General features: G+C 36.4%; 1 protein-coding gene across 3 annotated transcripts in view; it reads right to left on the bottom strand.

The window, feature by feature from the left end:
• Window positions 1-23,816: 23,816 nt before the first annotated feature.
• The window catches only part of TTLL7 (tubulin tyrosine ligase like 7), a 163,594-nt gene continuing 159,762 nt past the window's right edge, over window positions 23,817-27,648 (bottom strand). For all 3 annotated transcript variants that reach the window (XM_058658594.1, XM_058658597.1, XM_058658591.1), the window contains one exon: window positions 23,817-24,184. In XM_058658594.1, the coding sequence (XP_058514577.1) occupies window positions 24,064-24,184 (121 nt within the window). In that variant the 3' untranslated portion in view covers window positions 23,817-24,063. The remainder of the gene's footprint in view (window positions 24,185-27,648) is intronic.

A 27,648-nucleotide genomic window follows, 5' to 3' on the forward strand; every position in this document is an offset into this window, starting at 1 on the left:
GTACAAAATGAATTAGGGGAGAAAGCAAAGCCAAATGAATTACTGATATGATGCACAAATCTGTTTACTCACTAGACTTTTTCTAAATTCCAGGAGCTTCTGGTTCAGGTGGCCTAGGGTGCAGTTTTTGAGTTTCTTTAACTTATAGCTATCTATAGGTGACTTGGATATTCAGCCAGATTGAAAGCCAAAGGCCACTCTTAATTGTTTCTCATTCAGTTTGTCCCTGCATTTAATATCCAATCACTCTGCTTTCTTGAGATCTTGAATGCCTCTCACTTCAATGACCACAATACCCTCCTACGTTGGCTTTCCCTACACTGCTAGACACATGTCTCCAGAATATATGGTGTACCTCGCTGCCCTACTTCAAAACCACTGACGGTTCCAATGGCTAAAGAGGGACATGGTACTCCACGTTAGTCAAAACCTGCCCCAAACTGGTGTTTTCTGTTTTGTCACTCCCAAACAGCATCACAAATCCCTCCACCCATTTCCCTAAGCCCTTCCACCCTGTTACAACTGGGCTCCCCTTCTCTTCCAGCGGAAGTGTTCAAGGCAAGTAGTTCTTATTTCTGAAATCTTTTCTAAAGAAATTATCTAAAATGTTAAAAAAAATTTCTCTCTAACCTCATGCTTTGTCATTTCCTACCTCATTCTAGCTCCAGCTATAAGAAACTGCTCGGCAGTTCTCATTTTCTTTAGGCAATGTTTACGACTCCCTGCTGTATGATCTTGTCCCTTTGTTTCGTTTCGTTTTTTCTTATTTCAAAAGTGTTCTATGTTAATTTTTTAAGGCATACTGATTCATTTTTATATGTTTGAAAGGCAGAGAGACACAGATAACGTTAAAGAGAGAGATTCTTGCACTTGCTCTTTTACTCCTCAAATACCCGCAACAGCCAGGGTAGGACCAGGCCAAAGCCAGAAACCAGAACTCAATCCAGACAGGTCTGCCTTGTGGAAGACAGGGACTCAGGACTTGAGCCATCATCTGTGACCTCCCAAGTGTATCAGCAGGAGGTTAAATGGGAATCACAGGTGAAACTCAGACTCAGGCATCCCAAGCAATGACTTCAAGCATAGCAGCACATCTGCAGATCCCGTTTTCCATTTCTCTGTGCCTGCTCCTCAACAGACCACTTCAAACGTCCCTCTCCTATGCACTCATCTCCATTCTGCTAAGTACTACTGCCTTCACCAGAATCCGCTTTAAACATGTCTCCATGGTTGTGTTTATTACACTGAATTACAAGGGCTTGTAAGACCATTTTTTTCTGAACTACAAGAATCAGAACAAGAATTTCATGTCAATGTGTGTATATGTGCTGTCAATAGCATTGAGCCCTCCAACACCTATGAATAAGTTAAAGATTCAAATGAGAAGCAATGAAAGCTTTAACCAGAAGTACTTTCATAGATTATCTCACAGATAGAATTTATAGACTTTCCTGTTAAAGGAGAATTGGAAAACCAGGAGACAAGGTCAAGCCTAGGCCAAGGATGATCTTGAGGAAAGAAGCCACAAACACAGACTAGGAAACAGATTCAAACGAGAACATTGACAAATTCAGTTTGGAATTTTAGAAGAACAGGATAAAGAGTTCTAGATACTGGCTCATTAGACAAACAGGCCAGCTCATTCACCCCTTGCTCTTTGTAGACTGGGGAACCTGGATATGTCCAGTTTGGCCTCTTTTTCTACCGTTAGCCTTCATGCTATTGAAATGCAGTGTGGGTTGCCATTAGTCACTGTATGACTACATAACAATCAATAGATGTGTAACTGGCTTATTGAAAGGTTGAACATAATGAGTACAAACAGGGAGCAGCTGTGTTTCCCTCTTTTCACTGCCATTCAATATGTCAGATTCTCTTTCCCTATACCTTGAGGACAGTACAGGAAACTCTCATAGCCTTCTAGTTGTTTGCAATAACAACAAATAAAAGTAGCTTCATTTCAGCAATTATGAGTCATGTCCAGGTAGAAATCAGCCATTAAACTTGAAGCTGCTATGCCTACATGTCAATCAAAGCTAGTCCCCTCACCATAGCATGGACTCAGCCCCCTGATTCCTAGAACCTGTGGCGGAAAAGCAAGGCATGCTCATTCTTTACTCTGCCCAAAACACATATTCACATGACATCAAATAATAAGAGCAGAGATTTGAATTGTTGCTGCCCATTTTCCAAGCACAGGTGGCTCTCCAACTCCCACAAAATCTTTATGTATTTCCCCAAAACCCATAATGAATGGCTTTTCTTTTTAAAGGAGATCAGGCTTATTATAAGAGAAATGAAAAGGGAGCGAAAAGAAATGCTGCTCAGTATTTAGTTTTAATGTATGTTTATTATGCTAACAGCAGAGACAGAAATATGAAAGTTAATGCTTTTGCTTGTAAGAACTACACTATTTTGCAAGAAAGACCCATTTAAAAATTAAATGCATGTTTTGGGGAACTGGGTAAGGAAAAAAAAAGGCAAAGCACTAAAGTAATCTGGGATATAATGTCTATGCCACAAACACTAATTAGGAAGGCCAAAAGACAGCCATTTTATTCAGAGGGCTTGAAAAGGGCAAACAATAATGTATGAGCATGGACCATTGTCTAGGAATTACACTGAAAAATATCCTTTCCGTTATCACCAGCTGAGGACTTTGTGTCCACTATAGTCCACTTGTCACATGACAATCAGGCCAATACATACATCTTCATCTATATCAATCATTATAGGCATTTTATATCCTCCTTCCAGTTCCAGAATGGCTCAGGACACATAGAATGCCCCAATTGAATGACTTAGAGTCAGTGTGGTATTATCACTGCTAAAATAGACACTATCAGCCCCTCTTCCATAAGCTAGTTACTAAGTAGAACATCCTAACTAAATGCCTTTAACCAGCTCCATGCCAAAACACCACTATTAAACATTGCTTCTCTGAGAATAAGTTCTAAATATACTTTCAATCATCCAAGTCTTACCTAGAAAGAAAAGCCACAAAAACAAAACATGACAATTTGAAGAAATACAGAATAAGGCAAGGTCAGTTTCCACACTGCTTACTACAAGCTATTCACTCCTTTTTTCAAAATTTGAACATGTGAGCAAATGAGATTTGCTGGGCTTAAAACCAATTTCTTTTCCAGCTTTACGTGTTAAGAGTAGTATACCAAAACACTTTATTCTCCACTCTTCTGGAAACAATATAAAACTAAATTAGCTACGCTAAGGTCCCTTACCTTATCAAAGTGAAAAAAGAAAAGAGATAGAAAAAAATCAACACAAGTATTTGAATATGCCTTATTTTGTATTTGGTGATATGAAGTTTTCAAAATTAGATATAGTCATGTGTCACATACTGTGTTGATCAAGGACATACTACAGCCACAGCTTAGGCTATACCATTTAGCTTAGGCTAGCTGTACCAACTTTGTGAAAGTGCCTTTTATGATAGTCATACAACAAAACTACTTTAAAATGCATTGCATAGAATATATATATCCCTGTCATTTAACAGCACATGACAACCACAAATTATCACACCATGCGTTCGTAGTACATTCTGTAGTCCCAAGCATCACAGACATTTCATTTAGCCTTTACAGCAAGTTTCCAGCAGGTCTCTCAAAATGTATTTGTATTGACCATTGCAGGACCTCTCGGTGCCGACCTCAACAATGCCAAGTCACAGGGTCTTCCTCCTGTTGTTTCCCATATCGATAGGCTAAAGTGTAGGTGAAAATCTTCACTGTTCAGTTAATTCTTCATAGTCCTCTAAGGAACGGCTACAAACAGTTTATGTATTCCATTCATGCCTACAGTTGCAATGTACCTTTGTAGGCTACAAGATGAGATATTACTGAATAACAAATTGTTTTCTCTGTTTTTCAACATTTTAACAAACATTGACTAAGAAATGACTTTGTTGTGCTAGGAGCTAAAGACATAAAGATAAATGAGAAATAATCCTTGCCTTTAGGGAGCTCATAATCTCTTTTATTTGGTATATTTATACAGCAGTCTCTTCTTCCTTGCTATTCAGTTTATTTGGTAAAAGTATGTGTGTGTTGAGCTTTACATTTACACTTTGTGTTGCTGTTGGATGGAAAATCCGAGTCTCTTGACCTTTGAGCTCTCCATCTGAATATCACATCTCTCTCTCTCTTTCCTTGATTTTCTTGTACCCTCTGCTTCCTCATTAGCCACCACTCTCTTACTGAGTTAAGTGAAAGTGTTATTTTGCTAATTTGCTACATTTTTGCATTCTTTCAACTTAAATCTTACTGTTCAAACTTTACATCTTGCTTCAATGTTTGCTAATATATTTCTTATGTGATTTTTCCATTTGCAAGTAATACTTAATAGCAGAGCACGTTCTCAGACTTCTGAGCTGACAACTAGATCGTAGATAGGTAGATAGATAGATAAATACATAGACTGATAGATGGATATCCGATTCAATCTCAAAGCAGTTTCCACTTGAATATAATATTAATTTTAAAACCCTAAAAGCCTGACATGATATCTCAATTGGCTAATCCTCCACCTCCAAGAACAGAACTCCCATATGGACCCTGATTTATGTCCTAGCTGATCCACTTCCCATCCTGCTTCCTGCTTGTGGTCTGAGAGGGCAGTGGAGGATGATCTAAAGCTTTGGACCATGCACCTACATGGGAGATCCAGAGGAAGCCCCCGGATCCTGGCTTCAGATTGGCTCAGCTGTCCATTGCAACCACCTGAGAAGTGAACCAGCAAATGAAAGATCTTTCTGTCTCTCTGTAAATCTGCCTTTCCAATAAAAATAAACAAATCTTTACAACACTATCTATATATGATAGAAGAGTTATTGTTCATCCTTCATTTTTGTTCATTGTCTGATTATCAAAACTCTCATTCTGATTTTCATTAGGCTGGACTTGATTTCTTCTATATTTGGTATGTAGTCTAAGAAAAGGCAATTTACTTTGAAGGTAGCAAGAAATACTCTTAAAACAAATGAAGCAATGGGGCCTGGCGGCGTGGCCTAGCGGCTAAAGTCCTCGCCTTGAAAGCCCTGGGATCCCATATGGGAGCCGGTTCTAATCTCGGCAGCCCCACTTCCCATCCAGCTCCCTGCTTGTGGCCTGGGAAAGCAGTCGAGGACGGCCCAAAGCTTTGGGACCCTGCACCCAAGTGGGAGACCCGGAAGAGGTTCCTGGTTTCCGGCTTTGGATCAGCGCGCACTGACCATTGCGGCTCACTTGGGGAGTGAATCATCGGATGGAAGATCTTCCTCTCTGTCTCTCCTCATCTCTGTATATCTGACTTTGTAATAAAAATAAATCTTTAAAAAAAAAATAAATGAAGCAATGGACAGATTTTAAACAAAAAGAAAAATTCTGTATCACCTAGAAAATAACTTGTGAAAAATACCTGGCTCAACCACCACTCTACTTGATTTCATGTTCTTATAATTAATTTAGTAGAAAATGAAATTACGTTATACAAATATGTTAAACTTTAATATTCTAAAAGCAGTCAGATTATTCACCTTACTCATTGTGATTTTGGGAGTTATTATTTAGCTTTAGCCTTCGTCTTAGGTCAGAGCACTGAGCAATGAATAGTATCATGGTTTCTCCTGAACCTAACAGCCAGAATACACACCATATTCTCAAAGACCTCATCCACACTGCTGTTGTTTCTGATCTTCATCTACACCACCCTCCCTGCTTGTTCCCATACCAGCCATGCTGGTCTTTCTCTGCTCAGGGCATCTTCTGCAACTATCGGACTTGGAAGGCTCAATAGAATATTTTTCCATTGGTAGAGAGGTTTTTAGCACTGGAATTTACACCCCCCAAAATATAGTATATGCTCACTAAATGTTCAACTGATTAATTCTTTGATGGATGGACTGATTGACTTGTTCTGTAATTTAATATTCCATTCAATTTATATCCTAAATTCAGTAAGGAAGTTTTTTATGCAAAGGAATCCTGAAATGAAATATTTTGAAGCTTGTAGAATCATTCTTAAGTTATACTTTGAAACAGAGACTCCTGTGGTTAACAGGAGAGACAACTGCATATAATATAAATGAGATGTATGCATCCAATACTGCTCTACTTAAACCACAGGTGCCACTATCTCTATCTTCCCCTTTCTGTCTCTCAAGTCTCAAATAACTAACCAAATAAGTAATATTTAGAAGAGGTTGGGGACAGACATTTGGCCTAGTGTTTATGAGATCTATATTCCATATCAGAGACCTGAGTTTAAGTCCCAGCCCCACTCCCAACTCCAGCTTCCTGCTAATTCATACCTTATAAGCACTTTGTGGTTTTATTGAATTCCTGTCGCCCACATGGAGAGAGACAGATTGAGTTCCTGCCTCTAAGTTGCTATCTTCAGCCTAACTTAGTCCTTATTGCTCTGGACCTGTGGGGAGTGAACCAGAAAATGAGAGCACATGCTCTCTGCCTTTCATATAAACAAAAGTCTTTCTAAGGTGGCTTTCTGAATAAACAAAGTTTATTATATTCTGACATAACTATATGAAGTATAGTATGGCATTCAGGATTTTATATATATTTACTATTTCTATTTGTTTTTGCAAAACTAGTTATAAAAGGACAAGAGCAGGAATACCTGGTCAGGGACACACAGAGTGAATAGCTTCTTTTGATGCTGACATGTCCAATACATGCCTGTCAACATTCATAACAGAAAGCTACAGAAATCATACTTGTAATTTTTACAAAGAATTTCTAAAATCAATAAGCTTTCTCCTGTAAAAGCTTCTAAAACATATTTAGTAATAAATTACTTAGTAATAAATAATTTCTGTATTTTAATTTTTTTCTGAACTTACAATCACATGAAAATAACTTTTCTGGAAGCTCAGAGCCATTGTGTGTACATGTAGCATGACCATCTCCCCTTTTTAAAGATTTATCTATTTTTATTGCAAAATCAGATATACAGAGAAAACGAGAACCAGAGATGAAGATCTTCTATCCGTTGATTCACACCTAAGTGGCCACAATGGGCGGAACTGAGCCGATCCGAAGCCAGGAACCAGGAGCTTCCTCCGGGTCTCTCACGCAGGTACAGCATTCCAAGGCTTTGGGCCATCCTTGACTGCTTTCCCATGCAAGGAGCTGGATTGTAAACAGGGTTGCTGGGATACGAACTGGAGCCCAAACGGGATCCTGAGGCAAGCAAAGCAAGGACTTCATCCGCTAGGCTATTGCCCCAGGTTCTCATTTTCCCCTTTTTATTCTCTTTCTAGGAAATTTCCTCTGCCCCACTTTCCAAGATAACAAGCATCTAAAGATCCATAAACCATGAGTTTAATAAGAGTAGTAAATTATTTGTTGCTGGTATTTTTAAGATTTGGCCTTATCAAGTTTTAACTAATATGCTTTGCAGGTACTCTTGCTGCTATATGGAAACAAACTAAACATTGTATTACAGAACTGTGAAAACCATGAGTAGAAATAGTGTCCCTAAAATAAACTGGCAAGAGTACAAGCCACAAAATCCAGTAAACTTTTTAATTAAAGTAAATCATTACTATTTTCTTTAAAAGTTCAAAATTTAGTGATGGAAACTTCACACATTTCAGAGAGAGTTATGTGCTGTTTATTTATATTCAGGACTGCCATTACATTTAATAGCACTAGAATATTTTTATGCTAAAATAGTACTAAAATTAAAAGAAAAGATCAAGATATATCCATTCTGTTATAGTTGGCTGCTATATATTTTTGTTTTAAAATAACACAAAAATTAAAAATCCATCACTCACATACTTAAAATTCTTGCAGTTATTCTTAAGCTCATTATACCAGACAGAGAAAATGTATCCTGTTGAAAGCCTTTTCTGATAGAAAAAAGCAATGTCGAGTTTCACAAACTCATAAGCATAAGCCATAAGTGAAATAATAATGAGGATACATTCTGCAGAGAAGATATCCAAAGACAAAAATGCAATGTTTACAAAATGTGTTATCAACTGTCATAACCTGTGCCAATCACCACACCTCGTCTCTCAGGTTCAGAGGCAAGTAAACAGATTCCCACAAAAAGCACAGACATGATGCTACTGCTCACAATGCAAAATGGCCACTTGAATCTATTTTTGTAAAGTGTGCTTATGTTGCTCTCTCTTGGTGAAAAAGTAGTACTGTTCAAATTGATTATCACAGAATTTTTAAGCTTTTTTAAAGGTTTTCTTGCTAAGAGAAGCAGTATGTTTTGATACAGCATTTTCAATGCCATTTGCACAAATTAAAGTGCTAATTGCTAACCTTAGAACAGCTAGAACTACTTTAAATAATTCTGAGTTTCTAAATTGACATGAATTAAAAGCCAGTTGGAGCCTACATTCAAATGTTTTCATTTATGGACTCCAGGAAATTTCACTTTATAATAAACAAAGTAACAAGTAAAATGAAAAGCAGGAGGTGTCTAACTAAATACAAAATTCAGCTTTGAAAACCTGATTCACTGAAAGAAGGTGAAAATACTGGCAAAGCCTCCTAATTGCTCTATCCATTTACATATGTACAGAAACAAAATATGAACCAGGTTTTACAGTCACTGAATAGACACAGGGTAGCACAAATCAATACATGTAAAAGCAAAAAGCAAAATAAAACAACTTGTATTTAACTAATTTTTAATAGCAGAAGCAGCTGAATGCTAGTGCCAGTTGATAAACCAGCCTGTTACCGCTGATTTTTGCACAGAAGTTCCCAACTTCCAGTCCAGTGGCACAATGTTGATGGATGAAGTTGTCATGATGGAAGTATTTGCCACACAGAAATCAGCAAACACTATAATTAAGGGCTTTGCCATTCATTGCATGAGTATGTGTGGTGTTGTTTTTGCTGGTGGTGGCTTTGGAGCCCTAGTTGTTAAATAATTACCAGCATACCATCTGAACTGCTGAAGGTCTCAAAAAAGGAAGACTTTTTCACTTTACTAATGATAACTAATATTTGATTAACACATTTTCTGAATTTTGATGAATATAAAGACAGCAAAGAACTTCTCAAGAGAAAGCATCACAAACCAAACATTGCATAAGCAAAAATACTACCAAATTTACCATAACATTTTCAAACAAAAGGGAATTTATTCTCTTTTACACATTTATAAACCTAACTGGATATATGGGCCCTACGCAATAGACTGGTAGCTAAAGTCCTTGCCTCGCATGTACTGGGATCCCACATGGACACCGATTCTAATCCCAGCAGCCCTGCTTCCAATTCAGCTCCCTGCCTGTGCCCTGTGGCCTGGGAAAGCAGTGGAGGATGACCCAAAGCTTTGGGAACATGTACCCACGTGAGAGACCTGGAAGAGGCTCCAGATTCCTGGCTTCAGATCCGCTCAGCTCCAGCTGTTGCAGCCACTTGGGGAGTGAATCAGTGGACAGAAGATCTTCATCTCTGTCTCTCCTCCTGTCTGTGTATCTGACTGTCCAATAAAAATAAATCTTTTAAAAATAAAACAATAACAACAACAACAAAAAATAACCCTGGGCCCGGAGCCATAGTGTAGCGGTTAAAGTCCTCGCCTTGATGCACCAGGATCCATATGGGTGCCGGTTCTAAACCCACCAGCCCCGCTTCCCATCCAGCTCCCTGCCTGTGGCCTGGGAAAGCAGTTGAGGACGGCCCAAAGCCTTGGGACCCTGCACCCACGTGGGAGACCTGGAAAAAGCTCCTCGCTTCGGATTGGCTCAGCTCCGGCTGTTGCGGCTGCTTGGGGAGTGAACCATCCAATGGAAGACCTTCCTCTCTATCTCTCTTCCTCTCCGTATATCTGCCTTTCCAATAAAAGTAAATAAATTTAAAAAAATAACCTAACTGGATATAGTATTTTATTTTCAGATTAGAAACTTTGCATTGGCTATTTTCTATCTTTCCATATTATGAGTCTTTTTAGAGTGATAACTCCAGTCATATTTCTAACCAGTTCTCTCTAGCAGTCAAACAGAATTGAGTAACCTCTGGGAAATCTTTAACTTATCCAAATTCTACACTCAACCAAAGTAATGCATGAATTTTTACTTTAAATATGAGACAGTTCAATGTGGATGTTCAATGGCATAAAGACTTAAAATCTGTGAGCAGAAGTTTGGCAAAACCTTGAAAACTGTGTTCACTTAGATACTCACCTTGAAAAGGAAAGAGTCAAGAACCTTTTGAGATACATCCGTTAGTTTAGAGAACAAGCTTAGAGGACAACTCTTAGAGTGCTTAAAATCCTACTGCAAGACCTCCTATCTACAAGACAACAAATTTAACACAGAAGACTGCAGCCCACATATATCATAGGTACAGGGATGAATTCACGATGCCCAGGTTGATGGCTTGGGTCTGCATTAGGTGCACCTTGCTTATGTTAGAGGGATTATCAAGGGGAAGCTTACACTGATTATTCCAGCTCTGCTTTTGCCTCCAGGACCAACCTGAAGATGTAATGCCTCAAGGTATATACAATTGGTTAGCTAATTATAAATGGTGGAAAAGGAGTAACTCTTCAATAGTTCAGCTTAGATAGCTTCAACAATGTCACTAATAACAGCATAGCTGAGCAACTGACAAACAAAATCAGCCATAAAGGACAGAAACAGAGCCTTTTAAATTTATTCTTCTACACATTTCGTCAACATGAAACAACAAAAAAGACACATTTTAGATTAAAATGTTAGAAAAGACGTAATCATTGAACAGGAAAGTTCCTCATTTGTCATTAAAATCTCAGACTAAAAAGCTATCTAGTGATATAAGAGCGTTTCTAATATTATTGACAGATGAACAGGAAGATCATCATATCAGTGACATAGAAAGAATCATCAGGCTGCAAAGAACAATCAATGAGAATGTAATTTTCAGTGTTACAAGTCATTAAGTTGAAGATATATGAGAATCAGTTTTAAATACAACTTATAGTCAGAATCTATTTTGAAACAATATAATAAAAATGAGTTTTTAAAAGCTGCACCAAATCAATAAGGTATTTATTTAATAAAATAAAAACCTGACCTCAGGGTACAGTTACTTTGAAGGTTTTGTATCACAGGGAATGAAAATGAAACTTTCTCTCACTGGCTTGGGAAATGCACATGCAAGTTTCTCTACAACCCTGTGTGTACTACCATTATCGTTATCATTTCACAGATAAGGAAAATGAGATACAAAGTATTGTCTTCTACGGTTTGAGTAAGATTTGGCTTTCCAAGCTCATGCATATAGTTAAACGTGTAAGTCTTATATTAATGGATAATGGGTTAAGTAAGACTAGTGGATTAAAACAGAGAATTCAATGATGGCATCTAGGCAGTGAGTCCAGTGGCAAATCCTTAAGCCTTTAGGGTCTACTCAAAGTTCATTACTCAAGCTGAGTTCACTGTAACTTCTCTGTGTTTCTCTGCTCATGGTGTAACAATCCCTCCAGTATCCTCTGGCCTCATGAAATGCCTGAATCAATACTGTCCCATCTTCTGAATCTCCAAAATTATTGATCAAAATTCACCCTCCTTCCCAAGTAGCTCTTCTCAGTTATAATAATAAAAAAACTGAAAATGCAGATAAATGACACAAACAAAATGGGGTCAGTACTATAACCTATACCTGAAGCCATGGAGGAGTCTTCAGAACTGGGTAGCTAAGAAAAGTTGGAAGTGTTTAGAGGAACAGGTTAGAGAAAAGCATAGAATGCTAGCAGGCATCGTGTGTCCCAAAATGGCTTAGTTAATCAAAATGTTGGGAGAAATGGAAACAGCAAAGAACCTGCTGAATTTTCAGATGAAAATGAGGGTGCTATTGGAAACGGAACTAAAAAGTCACCCATGTTACCTGATAAAAAAAAAAAAACCTGTTTTTATTTGCTTGGTTTTAATTCATGTCGTAAGACCGTGTGGCAGGCTATATTTAAAGAGGGTGGACTAGTTTGGCAAGAAGTTTTTAAAACAACCAAATGTTTAGACTGAAGCCTGGGTGCTATTGGCTGTTGTACATACATTTTCAGGAAGAACAAAAAACAAAAGGAAGCAGAACAGAAAGATTTTAAAAACTCTCAGCCTGGTCAAGGAAGAATTGAAGAAAATAGCATGTTCTAGACAGGATGTAATGGAGAAATTGCTGGCTAAAAGTAAGATGGAAGGAAGTTATGTGTTAATGAACAATACAATTGAATTAAGATTCCAGAGGCATTTCAAAGAGTTTAGAGGCATATACTCCCATCACAGTCTCCTGAGAGGTCTAGAAGTACTACTTTGTTTCAAAGACTGTCAAGGTGAGAATCTTCACAGAAAAGACCTCTGGGGTCATCCACTTACCTGGAGCCAACTCCAGATTCCGGCTTGATGGCAAAATGCTCCACTGTGGCTATCGCAAGGGCCCAAGTGGACCCACATGCTGCACCTGCTGGTGATGGACCTTGACATTGTCTACATGATGCTAGCTTTGCAGGTGTGCAGAATGTATGAATTATAAAGTTAAAGCAACTTGCATTTCAAAGTAGGGCCTGAGAGACTAGACCAGGTTGTACTGCAGGTTTGAAGTCTTTGCAGTGTAGCAGTGCTTAGTGAAACTGTGGGAAAGAAACCACAACGGAGGTCCAAAATGATATAATTGTCTGCAATGTGAGATACTTACCAAAATAAGCTGCAGGCACTATGCAGGCAAGCCTGGGAAAACCAAAGACACGGGCATGTGACTTCAGACAGAACTCATGTGGGGATAAACCAACAGAGCCACGGGGACATGGAGATCTCTATCTGTACCACAAATGGTATTTTGGACAAACTGGGGTTTCAGAGAGATATGATTCACAGGTTCAGGTTGAGAGTCTTTCCTTGGCCAGTCCTAACATGGGATGGCTGATGTCTCAGTCCTCATCAGGAGTATAATGCCCAGCGAAGTTGCAAAGATGGGCTGTGCAGGCAATGTCACAGAGGCAGCGTTGCCACCACCCCCAGCACGCCCAGGATGCCAGACCTGAACTTCAGGTTTTAGTATTCCCCCTGCTGGTGTTTGGTCTTGCTTTAGCCTGATTAATCCTGTGCTTTCTCTTCCTTTAGGCACGCAAGCGTTTACTCTGCGCTTGTCCCACTATGTATCTTGTAAATTATGTAACATGATTATTTTATACAGGGGTTCACAGTTCAGGGAGTTGTGGTTCAGAAGAAACTATGGATTTTGGATTTCTGAATTCATGTTGTACTGAATTACTTCTTGAGACTTTAAGGATCTTATGCTGTATTTAAGAGGGGCATGAGTTTTGGGGAACCAGGAGCAGAGTGTTGTGTTTTGAACAGGATGAGGCTCCCACAATGCAGACAAAGGTCAATCAGTTAAGTGACATGGCTGGTGGTTTTCATCACTGTGAGCCAAAGACTCACATGGGCCGAACGTCGACTTATGCTTTGGATCAAACTAGTTTTGGCCTTCGTAGCCATTTGAAGAGAGGACCAGTGTCTGGAAGAACTCTCTTTTCTCTCCTCACTAATTCTTTCAGGTTAAATAAATATTTTAGAAAATAATAGCAAAGTAGGGGAACAATAATAAGCTAGTGAGAGTAATAAAGTGGAGACTTAAACATTTTTTAGGTACTTTACTTTCCCAGAGCTTTGGGACTCTGGCAAAAGTACTAAGCAGTGTTGTAGCCCTTCAAAACTCTGTTCCCCAATCTATCCACTCAGTGTCTAGATCAGATCTGTACCCTACTGTGGAAACAGGGTATGTACAGGAGGAAAGTAAATCATCATCGGACTGTTCAGGTCTTGGAATGAGCTGCTACTTTATGGAGACACAGGAGTGTGATTTTGAGAAATTCTGAATTAACTGCTCAATGTAGAAGTGTTATCATTTTCCTGCTGCTCAGAAATAGGATATCAGGAGGATGGCCCAACTGTTAAGAAAAAATTAGTTCAAATGTAACAATAATGAAGAAGTTGAATCCGTCTTTGCCTGTTCCACTCTTTCCAGTAAACATAGGTTCAATGTATTAGTTAAAACAACCAACACAGGGAAGATTTACTCAGTATTTTTAGGTTGAACGTAGGTGGTGGTGTTTTCTTAAATGAGATTTAGAAGCAAAGAAATTAATTTATTTTCATATGTATTTTCTATGTAGTATAAATATAAACATATATACCTATCACATTTGACTGAGAAACCTAAGGCGAAAATACAATATTGAACTAATCTGAGGGAAATCTACTTGTTCTTCATTGTAAATGTTTCATGACACATCTATTGCTTCTATTTAGAAAGCCAAAACACAATGTAATTAGTTAAATTTGCTTATTTTTTTAATTCCCTTCAGTTTCTTCCCCGACTTTAAGTTTTTCTTTGTATTCCTCACTATTATCATGTAGAACATTTACTGAACAAATACCAATTTGAGCTAAAATGCTATTAGATTTTGATGATATACCTATTTCTAGCCTCAGGCCTGGTGGTTTCTGGAGTTTATACCTTCATCATTTTAATGAAAATGAGATAATATGCTAAAATAGTATTTTCTTAGATTGCATTAAGGTTTATATACTCTAGATTTTTCATATACACTCTATCACATACTTCCCTCTAAATCACATATATTATGAACACACTGATTGTTCCTTCCGCTAACAGCAAGCTGTAGGTTTTGGGGAAAAAAATGTTTCTTGATTTTTTAAAATTGTCTTCTTCCAATACAAGCCGCAGCAGCGCTTTAATAGAATGGAGCTTGACCGAATTGTACAGTTTTGTCATTCTCTTTGTAATTTTTTTTCACCACAGTGTATCTGATACCTAAGAAGTTTAGGTCCATTTGCACCTATTCTTAAGGAGTTGGAATCTTCACATTCTTGCTACATATTTCTATCACTAAATCAAATATTAAGATCTGCCCTGATAAAACATTTTCTATGCAACAGGAAGTATATTTTCAAAAAGAAAACAGCTCAGTATTTCTGAAAACTACATAAAGTAGCTCAGTTCAGATCACCATCATTCCATTCCCTACCTCTGGGTAAACGGATTAGTAGAATAGCTACTGCATTTTTTAAAGAGAAGAAATAACTAATATTCCACATAGAACAATGTTGAGTATGACAAAACTTCTTAAGGTTAATTTGTTACTTAAGGAAAGAAACAGGTTATATAAAAAGACAAATATTGTCTCTCACAAATGATATGAAGGAGGTAGGTCAAGTATAAGCAGCAATTTCTAAAATTATTATTATCAAAAGGGACTTTCAGGTGCTTCCAGACACAGTAAATTCACGGCAAAGCTTCTATTTGCTGTTGAGTAACTCTAGATTCTCATTAGAGACAAGGTTTTACTAATACCCAATATGATTAGTCTTTTTGTGAGGGTTTGGATAATGTTCTGAACACATCTTAAAGCATTTAATATTACATTATTAATATAAATGTATGACAATTATGTTGTAAGTATATAGTATAACCCACATTTATCATTATTTCTCTATACACATCCTTCTTGCCCTCTGGATCTTAAAACCCTGATCCAGATATTGGTCTGCAAGCAATAAAATTATTAAGTGTCAAGTTCAAGTATATTTTCTGGATTAGATTTGTCAGTGTTTATAATCATACCACTGGTGTATATTTGATATTAGGATAAGATAAAATGCTCTGATTATCCTATTAGTGATTTAATTTAGATTTGATTTGGTGTTTTCCAATGTTTGCTCAACAGAAGATGTATCCTGGGAAATGTACTGCTGTAAGAGGTACTGCCGTGAAATTAATTTGGGAACTGATGAGTGCTGGCTCGCTCTCTCTGGAATCTCAAAGCTTCTTAGTCTAATGGTGACTCTTAGGCCATAGCAGCAACATAGTCTGTGATAGCAAAGACATGGAAACCGTGCAGAGGCCCATGTATAGAACAATGAAAGAAGAAACTGTGCTTCATCTAATCTGTGGAATACTACTTGGCCATTAAAAAGAATTAACTCCTATCATTTGCAACAAAATGGTCCCAACTAGAGACCATTTTGTTCAGTGGAAAAGCCAATCCCAAAAGAATAAATATTATATGTTCTTTTTGATATAAAGCAATTTTCATGTAAAACACAAGATCAATAGATATATAGGTAAGCATACATGTACATATAGTTATCTGGAGGAACTGTATGATAGAGATGATCATATCAAGATATGAAGATACAATGTAGCATGCATCTCTACTTCCAAATCAAAGATGGACTCCCAATGAAACAGTTAAATACAGCTTGACAATAGGATGCTGGACTCTGCCATTGTCCATACACTTAAATAGCAGAATGATGACTGTTTTTGAAGGACTATATTATTATAATAATGAAGGGAAAATCAGTAGGTGGGAGGGGATTTGAGGAGGAGGATGGATGAAACCACAGAGCCTATAACTGTATCATAAAATATTTTTTTTTAAGAATAGTAGGAATGGGCCCGGCGTAGCCTAGCGGCTAAAGTCCTCGCCTTGAAAGCCCCGGGATCCCATATGGGTGCCGGTTCTAATCCTGACAGCTCCACTTCCCATCTAGCTCCCTGCGTGTGGCCTGGGAAAGCAATTGAGGACGGCCCAATGCATTGGGGCCCTGCACCCGCGTGGGAGACCCGGAAGAGGTTCCTGGTTGCTGGCTTCAGATCGGCGCGCACCGGCCGTTGCGGCTCACTTGGGGAGTGAATCATCAGACAGAGGATCTTCCTCTCTGTCTCTTCTCCTCTGTGTATATCTGGCTGTAATAAAACGAATAAATCTTTTTTTAAAAAAAAAAGAAAAGTAGGAAAGCTTGTTCCAGTTTTTAAATTGTTTTTGCAATTTATCTTACCTCCCTGTCTGGGTATCACTGTCATGATACTGTTATATTTACATAATGAATAATCATTAAAAGATACATCAGTAAGTTAACTTTAAGATCTATTGTCTTTCTACAAAAGAACTAAATGTACATTTCGTGTTTAAGGAACTAAAAGGTTTTGTAACACTTGAAATTGCAATTAAAATTTTTTTCTAACATTTTAATTTCATATACATGTTGAAGATTTGCTGACAAAATAGGGACATATATCACACTATCTACAGTGGGTCCTATTTTGCCACTGGAAAAAAATTCAAAACTTTTATCTAAGTCTTAAAAAATGCTTTTTAAAAATTTAATGCACTATTTTGACATTGTAAAAATAACCATGAGTGTTGTAAAATGGATTTTTTTTCAAGAGTCGATCTTTATACCAATTGGAGTCAACCGCAGAAAGTAAGGCATGAAGGCTGGTTTACTAGCGCTGCTGGTGAAGCCCTGAGCGGTCCGCAGAAACAGAAGAACAATAAATGTCCTTCGGGACCAGGGAAGAGAGCTTTCTCTGGTCCGAGCCTGGCTCCACCTCTGGACCCCCGCCCTCCCTCCCAATGACCATCGGGATTGATTCGAAAACCCCTCACAGCAAACAATCATACAAACTAAAAAAAAAACCTAAAATAAATAGACAAACAACAGAAAGTAGAGTTTGAAATCTGACAGGAAAGAGCTGGCATGGATTGGCTCATGCCTCACTGGGTAGGACACAAAGATTATTTACTCCTCACCATGGTGTTGAGGATTTTCCTGCACACCCCCCCCCAAAAAAAAATGTGTTCTGCACCTTAAATGTCGACAAATATCTTGTTAGAGTTACAAGCCAGTCTAGATTATCCTAAAATCTGCCAAGATCAGCAAAATTATACTTCAACACAACAAATGGCTAAATACTAAAATGAAATAGACACGAGACAGCTGAATGGTACCTTATAGCCATTTTAAGGTATATAGCAGCCAGTCCTGAATATAAACTAAAATTGAAATGTCAATGAGCTAATCATAGGTTGTGGTTAGGACTTGCTTTTTTTTTTTTTTTAACATACTGGTTACTCAAAACCATATCAATTCCATAATATTGCAAATTGCTGTTGATGTTATATTGGGACTCTTAATTGACTGGGATGATATTCTACCAGCTCTAACTTCGGACCAGAAATGGTCTCCCCAAGAAACTGTTCAACCCATCTGGACAATAAGTAGCTGGACTCTATGCTTGGTATATGTTTGCAAGGAAAGAATCTTGATTGAATTTGAACTGTAATACTGCATCAAGGTGGAGGAATCCACCATGGGGGAGGGGCGTGGGGAGGGGAGGGGGGATTCCCAGAGCCCATGAAACTGTCACATAATGCAAGATAATTAAAAAAAAAGATACTATGACATTAAATATGGCAATGCAAGTTGGAGTCCCAGCTTCTCTGCTTCTCATCCAAATCCCTGCGAATGTATCTGGGAAACAGAAGATGCTGGCCAGTGCTTGCATCCCTGCTACCCACATGGAAGACCGAGACTGAAGTCCATGACATCTGGCTTCAGGCTGGCACAGCCCCAGCTGATGTGGTCACTCAGCGAGTGAACCAGTAGATGGCTAATCTCATTCTTTGTCTGCTTGACTGTCAATCTGCCTTTCAATAAATCAGTCTTAATAAACAAGAGGTATGCATGGATTGAGGTTCCAGGGATAGGATTTATTTTTTAATTGCCTTTTTCTTCCTAACAGGAAAATTATTCTAAATTCTTTATATATGATTATCTCTGTGCTTTAAATGACAACAGACTAAGATTTGCTTTTATCCGAGGTTTAGTTTCAACAATGATAAAGATATAATTTCATACCTAAGAATAATGCACTTCACACCTAAATGGTGACATAATTCCAATTAAATTAGTAATACTGTTATTGTGATGCTATAAAGATATAAAAATGTCTACACAAGCAGAAAAGTCATTGTGACAATATATCTTATCACACTGAACGCTTAATTCAAAGTATATCTGCTATTACAAAAACTATGGGTATGCATTTGTGTATGTGTGTGTGAAACACAAATAAGCATTTGTTGACATATAATGGCTTTCATTTGTTACACATTTTTTATTGCAGTAACATACCCGCACAATTGAAGTAACTTCACCACACAGATATCACATGCTGTAGCATGACAATGCAATGCTAACTGCACATTGTGTTGACATTTCAAGCATATTCTCTGTAACAACATTTGCATTCATATACAGGTAATAAAGCACATGGAGATAATTTGAGTCATGATTCATGTTAGCAAATGTATTGCTTTCAAACTAATCTTCAGAAACAAAATCTTTAGCCAATCCATTAGCATTCAAATGTTGTTGAAAGTAAGGTAGTTACTGAATGAATTGAACAGTTTAGGACCAAGAATGGTTGTTAGGCTTTGACAGATAGATATCAGCATTATTTGATTATTTTGTAAGGCAAGCCTTCTTACTAATTTAAGATGCCTTTACCAATAGCTTTTAAGTTAATAGGTGGAGATAAAATAAAAGCTTTTTATATCTTTTTAGATAATCTAGCCCAGTTAATGCAGAATGTATAACCTGAGTAATTTTCTTTCAATATACTATATATCCATTTATGACAAGGCAAAACAATAAAAGGCACCAAAAAATGGCAGCAATTTCAAAGTGTACAGGAAGTCCTACCACATCAATTTTTGGTTACAAGACTGTTATTTATATTCATGTATCTTGCAGTATGTGGACACAGACAATTAATGCTTTTAGGCATAAAGTCTTTAAACCTGATTCTTAAATATGTCAGCTAAAAAAACTGAACTTGATTCCACAGCATATTTTATCTGAATTTTATTGTTGTTGAGGCAAAAACACACCACCTTAAGATGCAAGAAAAAATAAACATGAGATGCAGGGTTTCTTTTTTTCTTGATTCAGTACATGCAAAGATCAAAACTTTGAAGGTAATTTAGACTGAGAAGACAGAAAAGAAAAGAAGGAACAAAACCAGTGTAAGGAATAAAATTCTCATAAGTGTTTCTAAATTTTTAATTTATTTATAAGTCAACATTAGCTCAGCATATTTAAATAATTAAGAAGGATTTAAAATTTTAAATTCTGTAATCTCATGAGAAAAATTTTTAAATAATCATCAAGTTATAGGAGCACAATTTATTAGACAGTTATATTTTTTGTTTTAATCCTCAGAAACAAATCAGATTCCAAAGTGTAAATCAGCAACGTGGAATAGAACATATTTTATTTTCTGTCATTCTTGAGGTATTTGCTATTATTTTTAAAGCTTATACTTTAAGAATGAATCATTGCTTCACCAGAAAACCAAATTGGTGATTTGGTAAGCAATATTTGGAACTTTTGAAAATATCAAGTAATGTGTATATGTCTAAATTTAAAGAAAACTTGAAATTTGGCATGCTAATAAAGTACTTGAGTTCAATTTAATAAAATCTAAAATTTTCAATGTGAAAACAAATTTATATGCTCACATGCTTCCCAAATTAAATACATAATTGAAATGAGGACCTTCTCTTGATTTTCAAGTCACCTGTATTACCTAGTTCTGATATTAGATTAAAAGATACTAGGTTTTTTGGAAAGAAATTTGGATTTAGTTTCAGGAAAGAGAATGTAGTGAAAAATGTTTATTTAAATCTAATTTAGACACTTGATAAAATTTGTGTAGATCTTTGGAGTTGATAAGCATATTTCCATATCTGATTCTGTTACACACTGTCTCATTATATTCAAGGTAAGCAAAATATTAGTAAGGTTAAGTTTATTGCTAATAAAGTATGAATCCGAATAGTTCCTTTGACCAATTCCATACAGCAAACACTATCTAATCTATAACAGTGGATTATTCAAGTGAAAACTAAGTTTGCAATTGAAGACTGTGTTTGTGGGTGATGACTTAAAATGAGAAGGTTGTTTCTTAGACAATTCTAGAAATCATTTCAATCTCCTACAGTTCTGGAAGGCATTCTAATCTTGAGTGTACAAAATTAGCAGGCATGAGCTTTTCTATAACAAAAAATATGCTTTCGTTGTAAGTAAATCAAATTCCTTATTAAAAACCCCTGCTAAGACTGAGTAGCTTCTGGAGTTTTTCAGATAAAGCTATTTTCTCCCTTCTAAGGGAGAGTCAGGCACATGCTATTACTTATGCTGATATGTTTTAACCTTATGAATAAAAAGTTTATAATAAAAACAAAATAATATTTTATACTTCCAAAACTTTTCTATGGTCTCTTGAGATTTCTATAGTGCATTGTATCTTCTCTTTCTAGTTGCTCATTAGGGTGTAGCACTGCAACAGCCATGGTCCAAAGCACACTAGGCAGTATATACAAATAGTGAGCACATGGCTTTTATTCACAAATTCATCATATCAAGCTACATTAGTCTATACTGATAGGCCAATGTGAATAATAAAATTCTGGTGTGCAATATAAGGACAGACACTTAAACAGCTATAGAAACGACACCTGCTCAGCATTAGCCGGGCAGTTCCATACATCTAAATCTATTCTTAATTTTTAAAATGTAAATGTGTATTTGTGAGCGACAGCGAGAGAGATTTTCTGAGGAGGAAATATTTCTGCATAGTATTTGGTATTGTCATTTTTGTTTTGAATAAAACTTTTACTCTTCTACCACTAACGATGAACGTTCCAAAGGATATACTCTAGTAAATCAATTAGCTATCCGTGATTTAAGCTAACGCATGTGACTGGCCAACAAACAGACTAATGACAAATATTAGATACCTCAATTCATGTTTCCCTTATGGCCAAAACATGAATTTAAAAGAAAAATGACTAAAAATATTTCATAAAATGCTTTCCTTATTGATCATTCGTACAGTGATTTTATAACATTTTGCATTTGCATTGTTTACTCTAAGAAATCTAAGACATATTTAAGGATTCACAAAATGGAATCAGGGGCCTGAACAATGGCTCAACATGCTAATCCTCTACCCACAAGCTCCAGGATTCCATATCCTACCAGTTTGGGACCTGGCTATTCCACTTCCAATCCAGCCCCCCTGTTTATGGTTTGGGAAAGTAGTGGAGGACAGCCCAAATCCTTGGGTCCCTATATCCATGCAGGAAACCCAAAAGAAGCTCCTGGATTCTGGTTTGGAATCAGCTCAGCTCTGGCCCTTGTGGCCATTTGGCGAATAAACCAGTGGCTGGAAGAACTTTTTGTCTCTCCTTCTCTCTGTAAATCTGCCTCCCCAATAAAAACAAATATATTTTTAAAAACGGAATCAGTGTAATCTTCTCCATTCTTTCTGACATCTCTTTTCTCCTCTTCCACCAACACTAATGCAAATTCTTCAGGAAACATCAGCCAGGAAAAATATCCTCTGAAATGAGAGTGTTTGGAAACCAAGAACCTAGTAACTAACAATAATTTAGGAGAGAAGTGAGTTTTTTTAGCCAGTTTGTGTTAAACCAGGCCAGATGGCCCTTCTAGTTCTCTCTGCTTTGCACCAGTCCCTGATTTACTGGAAACAGCTTTAGGACAGCAAGAGAAGGTAAAACAGTCATAATTTGGAAACAGTTACTTTTTTGAGAAAGCAAAATTATTGGGAGAAGTTAAAATAAATTTCTATAGACTAAATACTAGTTTTTCGGGAGTTATCAAAGTCAAAGAGAGTGCTATTTCTGTTTATGGAAAACTGAACACTAGTTTTTGAATCTATAAGCAAATTAAGGAAACAAACTGCTATGAAACATACACATAATAGCTTTCAACAGAAATAAAACATACTCATTTTTGATTTTAAAAACATCCTCAAGAGCACACTGATATATGTGATAACCGGAACCTTCTAGTAACAATGACTTAGTTTGCAATCTATGGTGTAGTGACAAATAACTATATTAAACTTTGCAATGTAGATTGGTCTCATCATTGACAGACTTGTCAAATAACTGGGACCCATCATGCTAAAATACTAAGTTGAATCTGAAATGCCAGCTCTTCTATTTATGTAGAACAGAAGAAATTAATTTGGCCATATGTTAAGCCCATCAAAGATATAATTTCCAGATAAAAATGAGTGCAAACTCACATTTATTTTTAACATATTGGTTACTCATTACTATGCCAACTAATTTCATAATGATGTAAATTTTTGCTGATGGTATATGGGAAGGGTCTCCCTAAGAAGCCGTTGAACTAGGCCAGACAGCAAGATGCTGGACTCTATGTTTGGTATATGCTTGCAATGAGGGAATCTCAACTGAGCTTGAACTGTGGTTATGTAACAAGGTAGAGTAACCCAACATGGGGGGAGGGTGTGGGGAGGGGTGGGGGTATCCCAGTACCTATGAAACTGTCTCACATAATACAATGTAATTAAATAAAATAAAAAACATGAGTACTGTGATACATAAAAATCATATAGAAAGATTCTGTCATTGCCATCATTTCCTGTTCCTTTGTATGATTCCTTAAGAAAAGCAAAAATAAAAGCTAGTTTACATTTTATTTTTAAACCACCAGATTGTCTTCCACTTAGATCACAAAGATCTTACCAGATCCTTACTGAAAATAGCCACTATTACAAGAAGTTAAATTTCCACATACGGCAATAAAAAATATTGAAAAATCAGGTAGAGATTTTTCCTAGAAGTTAACAGTGTGCTACTGTAATGATAAACCCATCTTATACTTCATCCCATCATCAAGCAACTTCAGGCTTCTAATATCTTGTTTCATTTTAAACGGCTACCACATATAAGAGAATTAATAAGGTATTATGCTATTAGTGCTTTTTTCAAGTCAAAAGCTGTCTTATCTAGAAAATAATTTAACATTGTAATGGGATTTTCAAGATTAATTCTGTTTTATACATTCTGCAGCAAAAATAACATTTCTAGTAGGAAGGAATTAATTATAAACCTAGCAAATTCTAGACATTCACATATTTGTGTAAACAATTTTAATATGGTTTATTTCCAGAAAGGTTAAGTCTTCAGTTTTCTGCTAATTCTTCTTTCAAATATTATAATAAATATATATGTAATTTGAGTGTATGTGTATATATTCTCACATATATTTAAATTATATGTACATAAAACAGCACTTAATGGTCACTTTTCTTTGCATGTTCCACTTAAGGAAAAAAATTAATTGCTATTTATGCATAACCCATGGCGATCTTCCCTTCTGCTTCACAAATGGCCATATCGGGATGTAAACAAAACATTGGAGCGAGTCATTCCAGGTGAACTGTATTTCAGGTTGAAAGTTGGTGTTCTCATGAAGAACTGGGTACTTCCTGGTAGTAAGTACCTAAAAGTGATAGTTTAAAAATTAGACTCTTACAAGCAAATTACTCTTAATGTATCTGACTTAAGTGATTAGTAATTTACATATTTATCCTACACAAAAAATGTTACCATAAAACCAAAGCAATTCATATAAAAAGATTTCCTATTCTAGTTTGAAGGCAGGAGGAGAAAAGAGAATCACATAAGCTCCCCTAAAAAGTTGACAACAGATGTGACCAGAATGTTAGTACAAAAAAAAACACCTGTGGAGTCACTGTGCTACAAAACTATTTATATGGTTCATGCTGATTTACAATTTTGCATCAGTTTCTGTTGTGGAGCCATTTGAATATTTCTTAATAGTTGATTTCTTGACTAGCTACATTTGTATTATTTGTTTTAAGAATGATGTGCTTCATAAAAAGAAAAAGGTAAAACAACTATATTTTGATATTTTGCATTCTTATATAGTACTTATGATTATGTTATATCAAAAACAATCATGATTATAGATCATCTGTAAGTAACCTTTGTAGTCAAGTCTATTTTGGAATACATGATTTTTTCAGGTTTTAAAAAACCAATATAGTGTTCATACTATCTAACACCTCCACTCAGGTCTAGGGCAGCATCCTGTAACAGGTTGTTAACATTTCTGTAGTAAAACGTATTAATACTGAAAACATATCAGCCAGAAAAAGATTACAAATAGTTTCATGTAAATGTAGGTCAGATTTGCCAATAAATATATCATTTTCTTTGGTTTTGGTTTTATTTATAAGGGTTTAAGAATTAAGAGTTGCTAACAGGACATCATGCATCTATATAATCTACTTGTAGGTGTGAAAAACTTTAGTTAGTATTATGACATTTAACTTATACATCTGAAGAGAAATGGTTGAGAAATCCCTATAAATGAAAGCATAGAGAAATAACACTACTCAAGTGCTCATAATGATGAGGACATGCGATAAAGCAGTGACCAAAATGTTTATAAATTACGGCCTGGTGCGGTAGTCTAGTGGTTAAAGTCCTTGCCTTGCATGTGCCAGGATCCCAAATGGACACTGGTTTGTAACCCAGCAGCCTCACTTCCCATCCAGCTCCCTGCCTGTGCCCTGGGAAGGCAGTCGAGGATGGCTCAAAGCCTTAGGACCCTGCACCTGCATGGGAGACCTGGAAGAGGCTCTTGGCTGCTGGCTTTGGATCAGCGCAGCTCCAGTCATTATAGCCACTTGGGGAGTGAATCATCGGATGGAAGATCTTCCTCTCTTCCTCTTCTCCTCTCTGTATATCTGACTTTCTAATAGAAATAAACACATCTTTTAAAAAGTTCGTGAATGAAGGAATTTCCAAGAACAGAAGTAGTGATGGGATATTTGGAATTAGCAGTGGCCTTGGAAAAACAAACAATAGTAACACGTCAAGTTATTTACTACATTTTCCTCATGAGATAATACGATCCACAAGTGAAAATATTGCATTTTCATAAATGTGTGGAATATATATGAAATTTTTAAAATATATGATATTTTCAGAAATATCTGGCTAAAGTCAGATCCAAGGATATTATATGTACTTATCTATGTTAAATCACACTGACAGCTATATTTCCATGTTAATGTGAAATTATACTTACAGGTGTGTTTTATGAGTCTTGCAAGGAAGAAAATGAATTCATTATAGTCAAACTGCAAACAGTATTCAGTTTAAAATGGCAGAATTTTCCATAATTTCATAAACATCATCTTTATCATGAATTATCTAATAATATCCTCTAAATCTATTACCTAATATCACAAACTATAAATAATTGCTCAAATCATTAAGGTAATAGAGCAGTAAAGCAATATACAACAAACTAAACTAAATCAAAATTGTATAAAAGGTGATGAATAATAAAGCAACTGATTTCTCCCATCACAGATTATACAAATTATTTTCTTAATATCATTGAGTAATTTATATGGATCAATTATGATGTCAAGAACTGGTGAAGTCATGATGATTAATCTAATAAATTCTGCCTTGAAAAGACTACCCTTCATATCTAGGACAGTGTATAGAGAGGATACATTTTTGCTCAAAACCAACTATCTTAAATTAGGTGAGAATTATTCAAACTTCATTTCAAGATGCATCTTAATTATACCGACAAGTGAAAGTAAACAATAACTCCTAACAGCTTTCTTTCAAACAATGTCCAAGCACTAATGATCATTGACATTTCAGTAACTGTCATATAAATTTTTGAGTTCAAGATCTCCATTTCACACCTGAAAAAAATAAAAGCACAGGGTCCAGGATCACAGCTAAATTATGCTATTAAACTGAATAAATATTTAAATAATGTTTTCACTGTCCTAATTGCTATATAAATATTAACTCTTTTAGTTCTCATCACAACTACATAGACTATTGTTAGTTCCATTTTATAGATGAATAAACTTCAGGATGCATACAGTGATCAGATGCCTTCCCCATGGTCACATTTCTGGTAAGTGGCAGAACCAGGATTCACATACCACACAGGTCAGGCCCAACATGAGTGCTCCTGGCAACTATACCGTATGGACATCAGAAGCTCATGCAGACGCTATAGAAGTCAAAATTTAAGACTAATAAGTAAAATTGTTGGACTTAAATTTTCAGAAATATGAAATATCCAATAACCTAGCAAGTGAGAAACACAAATTCCATAATATTAAAGTCTTTAAAGAAATGGAAAAAGTTTAAAAATGAAAGTTCTTTTAATATTTCAAAAGAGAAAGAAGTTCAATATCAACTAAAAAAAGGCATATGAAATTACATTGGCAGGAACACTTTGCTTCCCTGAAGAATGTGCTGTGAGATATTTTAAAGCATTATGGGGAAATAGAATGGATTGTTTGCATAAGCATCTTCACCAATAACTCTCGGGAGATCCTACACTAGCTGAACATCAAAGATTATTTTTGAAGTGTTCTTCGAAATAAATTAAATAACATAATGCAATTCTTTAAGCAGTAAGACTATCTCAAAGAAGTGGATTTCTAGAATATATCTAACAAAACTGTTTGCAAAACAGCAAAAAATATGAACAGTTTATACCTTTATTTTTCCCAGATTATTTCGTGTTTTATTTATTTACTTCACTTTTTGGAAAATGTATTTTTATTTGACAGAGAGAAAGAGAAGTACAAAGAGAGATCTCCCATTTGCTGATTCACTTCCCAAATGCCTGCATCAGCTAGGAGTTAACCAGGTCATAGCCAGCATCTCAGACCTCACATGGGCCTCTCACAGGTGCCAGGAGCCCACATTCTTGAGCCATAGCCTTCTGCCTCCCTGGAGTGTACATTAGCAAGGAGTTGGATGAGAAATGACGAACTAGGACTTCAGAGCAGGCACGCTGATACGGAATGCCAGCGGACCTGTGCAGCAACTGAACTCAGCACCAAGTGCCCAGCAAGATTTAGCTTATTCTTGATGTGCAAAATATCTGTT

This window comes from Ochotona princeps, chromosome 2 (genome assembly GCF_030435755.1).
Source record: "Ochotona princeps isolate mOchPri1 chromosome 2, mOchPri1.hap1, whole genome shotgun sequence".
Classification (NCBI taxonomy): Eukaryota; Metazoa; Chordata; class Mammalia; order Lagomorpha; family Ochotonidae; genus Ochotona; species Ochotona princeps.